Genomic DNA, 9,763 nt, shown 5'->3' with positions numbered 1-9,763 from the left:
TGGCTGCATAAATCATGTGTGTGTGTATATATATATATATATATATATATATATATATATATATATATATATAAAGAGCACTCCGTGGTTACGAAACATCTTACTCGTGCAATTAACATGCATGTGGCTGAGCAATCCACAAACACGTGTACCCATAACGTAGTTCTCAGAGAGATTCTGCGTGACAGAGTGTGACAAGGCTGGCCCTTTGAAATACAGATGCTATTCATATTTGCCAGCTGAGTGGACTGGAACAACGTGAAATAAAGTTTCTTGCACAAGGACACAACGCGTCGCCGGGAATTGAAATCACGACCATACAATCGTGAGTCGAATATCCTAACCACTAAGCCACGCGCCTTCACACACACACAACACACACACACACACACACGCACATATATATGAGAGAAACTGACAGACAGGCAGACTGACGGTCAGAGAAAGAGAGAAACAAAGAGAGAGAAGGAATTTTGATAAAAAGAAAGATATGAATGAGTTCCTCGTTGTATTCGTTATTGATCTTTTTCTCAGGTGTTTTATAGGAAAAACCCTGACCTTTGGACAGTATCTAATTGGATTGATCAGGGGTCAGATGGTTGAGAATGTCCACAAAAGATAAATCTGGTGTTAGTTCCAATGGGAGCGGAAATGAAGTGTGGCCGCAGTAAGTGGTAAGAGAGTGATTTGAGTGAGAGAGAGAGGGCGAGAAAGAGAAAGAGAGGGGGAGGAGGAAGAGCAGGAGAAAAGAGAGAGGGAGAGACATAGAAAGAGTGAAAGAGTGGGGTGAGGGAGATAGGCGTGAAAGGTGGAGGGAGGGGCAGAGATAGAGAGAGTTAGAGTGACAGTGAGAAGTGCGATAGAAATAGAGCGGCAAAGAGGAGGAGAGCTAGAGGGTGTGAGAAGGAGGAAGTAGAAAAGTAGAAGAGAGTATGGAAGGTAAAAGGAGAGGGGAAAGAAAGGGGATGTGAGAGTGAAAGAGAGGAAAGAAGATATAGATATGTCGAAAGCTGATTAAAATCTGATGTCGTCAGTGAGAGTTTGCAATCACAGGAAGTGTGCTGATCAATGAAGAACCTACATGAATAAAAAAATCCGGTTTTTAAAGAGATTCCAACGGAAATAACCGGATAGATTATGGTACTATCGACTGAAGAGTCGAAAGTTCAAACCCGCCCCGAGAGATTTATTTCATACGAGGCCGCACACTTCATCTCATGTGTTTCAATTTACACAGCAAGAGAAGATAAATACCAGAACTGTCTTGAAATATTTTTACGATAAAAATGCTATCGGTTAGAAAAATATTCAAACCAGTTGAGAATATGATTTGAAGTGTTTTGGCACATAAATTTATATTTTGTATTCAAATTCTACTAGAGTCGACTTTGCTTTTCAAACTGTCGATTAAAACAAAATTCCTTTTAAGTTCTATGGTTGGTATAATCAACAAATCTTCTCCCAAATATTTTATTAAACAACTAATTTGGTCTAGAAACAGGTGTTTTGTCTATGGCCTTTGTAGGTCTGCAGAAAGGAACTGTGGTCTTTGTAGATTGGAAGGAGGTGTACACTTATTTCTTTATTGCCCACAAGGGGCTAAACACAGAGAGGACAAACAAGGACAGACAGACGGATTAAGTCGATTATATCGACCCCAGTGCGTAACTTGTACTTATTTAATCGACCCCGAAAGGATGAAAGGCAAAGTCGACCTCGGCGGAATTTGAACTCAGAAGCGGCAGACGAAATACCGCTAAGCATTTCGCCGGCTTGCTAACGATTCTGCCAGCTCGTCGCCTTAAGATGTACACTTGGTTTTTATAGGTCTGCGAACAGCGCTGGATTAAACATTAAGCAAAATAAGCATGTGCTTACGGCACAGAATGGTAGATGATTTACGACACAAAAGAAATCACTTTAAACTTGCTAAAATAATATACGAAGTGGTCTATACGTTTGGGAATATAATTTCGAAGTGATCATGGTGTCAAGACAAAACATTATTTTCCATCTTAAGTGCTTAGGATCTCTATAGATTTTAATCTTGCTCTATCTGGAGAATAGAGCTGCGCTCGTGATCTTTCTATGTTTGTCAGAAGTTTTGCTCGTGGTCTTTGTAGGGTTAGAGGAAAGCTATGCGCTTATGGTTCTTTAGAGGTAGATAGGAAGGAGTTGTGCTCATTTTTGTACATCTGTATGGCAAGTTTATATACATTTAATGAAGCACTCCGTCGGTTACGACGATAAGGGTTCCGGTTGATCCGAATCAACGGAACAGCCTGCTCGTGAAATTAACGTGTAAGTAGCTGAGCACTCCACAGACACGTGTACCCTTAACGTAGTTCTCGGGGATATTCAGCGTGACACAGAGAGTGACAAGGCCGGCCCTTTGAAATACAGGTACAACAGAAACAGGAAGTAAGAGTGAGAGAAAGTTGTGGTGAAAGAGTACAGCAGGGATCACCACCATCCCTGCCGGAGCCTCGTGGAACTTTTAGGTGTTTTCGCTCAATAAACACTCACAACGCCCGGTCTGGGAATCGAAACCGCGATCCTACGATCGCGAGTCCGCTGCCCTAACCACTGGGCATTGCACCTCCACTTATATACATATAATCTTTGTAGGTCTGTACGAAGGAGCTGTGTTTATGGTCTTTGTAGGTTTGTAGGAAGTAGCTGTGCTTATGGTCTTTGTAGGTCTGTAGAAAGAAGCTGTGCATATGGTCTTTGCAGGTCTGTAGACAATTGCCACATCTTCTGATCTACATTTTATTACTGTCACTGTGAAGGCGCGTAGCATAGTGGTTAGGGTATACAGCTCACCATCGTAAGGTCTCGCGTTCGATTCCCGGCGGCGCATGGTGTCCTTGAGCAGGACATTATATTCCACGTTCCTCTAATTTACTCAGCTGGCAAAAATAAGTTGTACATGTATTTCAAAGAGCCAATCATGTCACATTCTGTTACGCTGAATCTCCCAAAGAACTACGTTAAGGCTCAGTCACTTGTTCAATAATTTCACGAGCACGCTGTTTCGGCGATCGGATCAATTGGAACAGACGTCGTCGTAACCGACGGAGTGCCATTTTGTTTACTGTTGTCACTACTTGTTTTTGCTGTTGTTGTTGCTGCTGTTACTGTTGCTGTTGAGCGAAGCGGTCTTCGTCTCAGAATGGAAGAAGTCCAAAACGTGGTCCTTTGCTATTCGTAAGACCCGCAGAAGAGAAAGCAGGTCAATCCCCGACACCGAGAGCATCGACGGATGGATGAATGCGCACCCAGGCTCAGTGGTTGTGTAGGAAGTCGGGGACAAGAAACAGGAAGAAAGAGTGAGAGAAAGTTGTAGCGAAAGAGTACAGCAGGGGTCGCCACAACTCCCTGCTGGAGCCTCGTGGAGCTTTAGGTTTTTTTCGCTCAATAAACACACACAACGCCCGGTCTGGGAATCGAAACCGCGATCCTCTGACCGCGAGTCCACTGCCCTAACCACTGGGCCATTGCGCCTCCTGCTGTTGTTGTTGTTGTTGTCGTCGTTGCTGCTGCTGCTGTCTTAATTATTGTAACCATTGATGGGAGCACTCCGTCGGTTACGACGACGAGGGTTCCGGTTGATCCGAATCAACGGAACAGCCTGCTCGTGAAATTAACGTGCAAGTGGCTGAGCACTCCACAGACACGTGTACCCTTAACGTAGTTCTCGGGGATATTCAGCGTGACACAGAGAGTGACAAGGCCGGCCCTTAGAAATACAGGTACAACCGAAACAGGAAGTAAGAGTGAGAGAAAGTTGTGGTGAAAGAGTACAGCAGGGATCACCACCACCCCCTGTTGGAGCCTCGTGGAGCTTTTAGGTATTTTCGCTCAATAAACACTCACAACGCCCGGTCTGGGAATCGAAACCGCGATCCTATGACCGCGAGTCCGCTGCCCTAACCACTGTGCCATTGCACCTCTACATTGTAACCATTACACTTATTGTTGCAACTGCTCTAGGCTTTCTTGTTTTTGCGATTTAAAAAAAATTTTTTGTTACTGTTTTCACTGTATCTTTTTGTTTGTTTTTACAATTGGTTTTGTTGTTGTTCTTCTTCAGAGTGTTATTTCTTTGTTGTTGTTGTTGTTGTTGTTGTTGTTGTTGCTGTTTCTGTTCCTCGGCCTACTTGGAGGAAGTGTAATATTTTTCTTTAATTTTGTTAAAATAATTTGCTTTTCTTCACTGGCTTTTTTTTTTTTTTTGTGAATCTCTATGTCTAGCATCCGTCTGTATCTATGCTGTATCTGCATGTACTCATGCATTTATGCATGCACGCACGTATGTATGCATGCATGCACGCACGTATGTATGCATGCATGCACCTACATATGCATTATGTATACATGCACGTATATATGCATTCTACATGCCTATATATGTGCGTGTGTGTGTATGTGTGTATGTATTTATGTATTTGTTTGTTTTCCACCTGCCTTCGTCTTTTGTCTATTTTCATAAAGCTTCCCGTTATATATATATATATATATATATATATATATGTGTGTGTGTATATATATGCTTGTATTTTGGTATTTCTACATTCTCTCTCCTTCTCTTCCTCTCTCTCTTTGTTTCGATATGAGTGACTGACTGACTGAAGAATTCCCATTAACATCGACAGAGGGCGTGACTGACAACCGGAAGCTGTCCATGCTGGATCATCATTGATCATGGCCCCGTCGAACATGGTGAGACGTGGTGAGACAACCTAACGGAACAGACACACGACATAGCATCCCGGTGACTTTTTCATTGGCCTTCAACAACCGACGTACTAGTAGTAGTAGTAGTAGTAGTAGTAGTAGTAGTAGTAGTAGTAGCTGTTGGTAGTAGTGGTGGTAGTAGTAGTAGTAGTAGTAGTAGTAGTAGTAGTAGTAGTGGTGGTGGTGGTGTTGGTAGTAGTGGTGGTAGTAGTAGTAGTAGTAGTAGTAGTAGTAGTAGTAGTAGTAGTAGTAGTATTAGTAGCAGTAGTAGTAGTAGTAGTGGGAGGAGGAGGAGAAAGGGCATCGACATCAACAAGGTGTAGGTGTTGGGTGTCATGGTGGTGCTATGATAATGATGATGATGGAATTGGGGCGGATGTGGTGATGAGATGTTAATGATGATGGTGGTAGTGGTGGTGGTAGTGGTGATGGTGGTAGTTCAGGAGGAGGTAGTATTGGCGGTAGACAATATTTTGTTACTAAGGGCAGCGAACTGACAGAATCGTTAGCGCGCCGGGCGAAATTTTTGGCGGTATTTCGTCTGCCGTTACGTTCTGACTTCAAATTCCGCCGAGGTCAACTTTGCCTTTCATTCTTTCGTGGTCGATTAAATAAGTACCAGTTACGCACTGGGGTCGATGTAATCGACTTAATCTGTTTGTCTGTCCTTGTTTGTCCCTTCTGTGTTTAGCCCCTTGTGGGTAGTAAAAAAATAGGTATTTCGTCTGTCGTTACGTTCTGAGTTCAAATTCCGCCGAGGTTGACTTTGCCTTTCATCCTTTCAGGATCGATTAAATAAGTACCAGCTACGCACTGGGGTCGATATAAGCGACTTAATCCGTTTGTCTGTCCATGTTTTTCTCCTCTATGTTTAGCCCCTTGTGGGCAACACAGAAATAAATATTTTGTTACTGGCAATAGAAGCAGTATTATCTTTTAGCTTATACTTGTCTCAGCCATTAGACTGCGGCCACCTTGAAGAATTTTAGCGAAATGAATCCACCCAAGTACTTATTTTCTTTTAAGTTTGATTCTATAGGTCGCTTTTGCTGAACCGCTAAGTTACAGAGACGTAAACACAACAACATCCGTTGTCAAGTGGTAGTTGGGGACAGACACAGACAGAAAGACAACACACACTTGTACATGTGTATGTGTGTGTATACATATATATATATATATATATACATACATACATAGGAAATAGTGGCACAACAAGGTACCAGTTTTTGCTGGAAATAGCAGTCGATATCCGTTCGACACGAGGTAAAACTTCACTGATGAGGACCAATCAGTTATACGATAACAAACGTATTCTGGAAAGTCCGAAACTATATATATATATATATATATATATATATATATATATATATATATATATATGGCAAGCTTCTTTCAGTTTCTGTCTACCAAATCCACCCACAAGGCTTTGGTCCACCCGAGACTATAGTAGAAGACACTTGCCCAAGGTGTCACACAGTGGGACTGAACCCGGAATTATGTTGTTGGGAAGCAAGCTTCTCACTATTCAGCTACGTATAGGGCTGAAAATCATAGAAGTATATCACGATCAAACGAAAAGGGTTTAGAAACTTCGAAAACCTTATGAAATACGCATTTCTGCTTCTTTGAACGTCATCAGTGGTAAGTATATAGTAGCAACTGCATGATTAGACATATTCAGCCTCCACTGGTATGTTTCGATTTCCTCTGACGCACAAAAATGGACATATTTACCAGACGAATTCTTCAATGGGTAATCGGTTCCATTGCTGGACTCTTTCACCATCTGAGGAAGAAAAACCAAACGAAACAAACTGACACTCCGTTAGATACGACGACGAGGCTTAAAGTTGATCCGATCAACCGAACAGCCTGCTCGTGAAATTAACGTGCAAGTGGCTGTGTACTCCACAGATACACGTACTCTTAATGTAGTTCTCAATGAGATTCAGCATGACACAAAATGTGACAAGGCTGTCCCATTGAATTACAGGTACGACTCATGTGTTCCTGTTGAGTGGACGTAACTATAAGTAATTATAATCACAAGAATTTAATTGCTTTTAATTTTGAATTTAATTGTTGGAATCATTCAAGAATCTTATAAAAAAGGTGTGGGGGAAGAAGGAAAGGAAATTTTAAATTATAAAAGCAGAGAGTAAATTAATAAAGATAATTGCTAGAAATCTTGATATTGCCCGAAATTTTGACAACGCGCCGATGGAAATCGAACTCGCAACCTTACAATCGTGAGCCGTATTCCCTAACTACTAAGCCACGCGCATTCAGTATCAGAAATATCCATTAATGGGTGCTCGATTTATTTATTTCAATAGTTGAAGAAATGAGAGGCGTGACCGATAAAACAGCAACATTAGGTAAAACAGATGCGACTCAAAATTGAACCCTATTGCCAATCCGCTGTTGCAGAAATTGAACTCTGCTGCCAATTCGCTGTAGCAGAAATAGTTGCGACCTGGGATCGAACCCAAGCCTCTGTCGACTCTATAGATACTGAAATAAGAGATATGAAAGTGAGATTTAAAAATTTTATGGGAAAAATTGATTTAATCAAACAATTTAGAATATTGTGATGTTAATTTTGGTGGTAGCGGCGGCGGTTCTGGTGGTGGTGGTGGGGTTATTAATGGTAATGGTGGTGGTAGTGGTGGTATTAGTGAAACAACAGTGACAGCCATAACCACCACCACCACCACCACCGAAAGAACAAACTGAAACAGTGGCGAAATAAGAAAATACAGAAAGTTAATTAGGAAAAAAAAAAAAAAACAGAAAGAAAATATTGAAAAACAAAAACAAATAAAAAAATAAATGTTTAGGGAATGAGAATCACGATGGCACTCTTTAAATGGCACCTTACAATTCCAACCAACCAAAATCATGGACTAATTCTGTCTACGAGGTATCGGCCAGAAGGCTTTTTTTTTTACCATTCCAAGAGTACAGCTTAACAGTTGCAGTCATATTGTTGAAAATATTCTTGAGAGGAAGAAAATAATTAAGGCAACGCGAAAGAAAGGAATGGCCTTTTTGTTAACACGTTTTAAAAATGTTTTTATTTAAAAAATTTTTTTATATCTATTTTATTTTTACTTTCGCAGAACATTAAATATAATTATTGATTATTCATCAAAATTTCCCCTCTTTGAATCGGAAGCGTTCTTCAATTTTAAATAACTAATTAAATAATTAATAATTGAAATATGAATAAAAAATTATAATCACAAGAATTTAATTGCTTTTAATTTTGAATTTAACTCTTGGGATCATACAAGAATCTTGTCAAAAAAAAGGGGGGCAAAGAAATAAAGAAAATTTCGAATTGTGAAAGCAAAGAGCAAATTAATAAAGATAATTGTTAGAAATCTTGATATTCCACCCCCACAACCCCCAGACACATATACACTTTCGCAGCAAGATACTCGTTGATGTTGTTCCTTGAAGAATCACATCAAACACTGATCCGGATTGAGTTTGTTACATAATGAAACATTAATTGAGATGATAATAATGTCTATGTGATGGCGAAGAGAAACCAAGTTACAAATCATAGACCCAACTCGTTGTTCCAGTAAATTTCATTACAGTAAACACTTGAAACCCCCGCCCCCCCCCCAAAAAAAACTGCCAAAAATATCGATTCTGCTCTGTAATTGCACTATTTCTCCATCTCAATGTGGGGAGCTGGCAGATTCGTTACAGCGCCGGGAAAAATGCCCAACAATATCAGTGGTACTTATTTTCTTTTAAGCTTGATTCTATAGGTCACATTTGCCGAATCGCTAAGTTACGGAGACGTAAACACACCTACACCGGTTGTCAAGTGATAGTGGGGGACAAACACGGGCAGAAAGACAACACACACATGTGCATATGTGTGTGTGTACACACATACGTAGGAAATAGTGGCACAACAAGGTACCAGTTTTTGCTGAAAATAGCGTGCGATAACCGTTCGACACTAGGTAAAGCTTCACTGACATGGACCAATCAGTTTTACGATAACGAACGTATTCTGGAAAGTCCGAAACTTGAGTACTAGGATGTCCATTTGTGTTCTGAGTCCAAATTGAGGGCCATGAAGGCAGTACGAGCTGGCAGAATCGTTATCACGCCGGGCGAAATGCTTAGCGGTATTTCGTCTGCCGTTACGTTCTGAGTTCAAATTCCGCCGAGGTCGACTTTGCCTTTCATCCTTCCGGGGTCGATAAATTAAGTACCAGTTACGTACTGGGGTCGATGTAATCGACTTAATCCGTCTGTCTGTCCTTGATTGTCCTCTGTGTTTAGCCCCTTGTGGGTAGTAAAGAAATAGGTATCTCATCTGACGTTGCGTTTTGTGTTCAAATTCCACCGAGGTCGACTTTGCCTTCCATCCTTTTGGGGTCGATAAAATTAGTACCAGTTACGCATTGGGGGCGATGTAATCGACTTAATCCCTTCCCCCTTTGTGCTTCCATTATTTACATTTGACGGATATTTTTCCTCATCTTGTTTGTCAAATATCCGTCAAATGTAAATAATGTACATAATTCCTCATCTCTTAAATATAGAACTGTATTTGTGCTTCCAGTAGAAAGGATCTTTTAGGGGTCCATAGAATAAGTACCAGTTGAGCACTGAGGTCGATGTAATCGATTTATCCCCTCCCCTCAAAATTGCTGGGCTTGTGCCAAAATTTGAAACCAATATTTCTCCATCCCCACTTACCAGGAACCTCTGGAGATAAAGGCGTTTGAGTCTTGCTCAGCCAGCAGTGGATGCAAGAAGAGGTAATGTAGCCAACGGAATAACGCATTGTGCCCTTAATTCACGGGCCACGGTTTCAAATCGGTTGAATGGAACACAGTTTCCATTGCGTTCTATTTGGGACACTTGTAATTTAGACATTGTTCACATTTATCCAGGCGCAGGAGTGGCTGTGTGGTAAGTAGCTTGCAAACCAACCACATGGTTCCGGGTTCAGTCCCACTGCGTGGCATCTTGGGCAAGTGTCTTC

General features: G+C 41.1%; 1 protein-coding gene across 1 annotated transcript in view; it reads right to left on the bottom strand.

Annotated features, from left to right (window-relative positions):
• Positions 1-9,562, bottom strand: part of LOC115209569 (mast cell tryptase-like) — a 36,684-nt gene extending 27,122 nt beyond the window's left edge. Inside the window, exons 1-2 of the mRNA XM_036501677.1 lie at positions 9,475-9,562; positions 7,232-7,257 (exon numbers count right to left, since the gene is read on the bottom strand). Of these exons, the coding sequence (XP_036357570.1) occupies positions 7,232-7,257; positions 9,475-9,562 (114 nt within the window). The remainder of the gene's footprint in view (positions 1-7,231; positions 7,258-9,474) is intronic.
• Between the last annotated feature and the right edge of the window lie 201 nt (positions 9,563-9,763).

This window comes from Octopus sinensis, linkage group LG3 (genome assembly GCF_006345805.1).
Source record: "Octopus sinensis linkage group LG3, ASM634580v1, whole genome shotgun sequence".
Taxonomy (NCBI): domain Eukaryota; kingdom Metazoa; phylum Mollusca; class Cephalopoda; order Octopoda; family Octopodidae; genus Octopus; species Octopus sinensis.
This window is presented reverse-complemented; position numbering and strand designations above follow the sequence as displayed.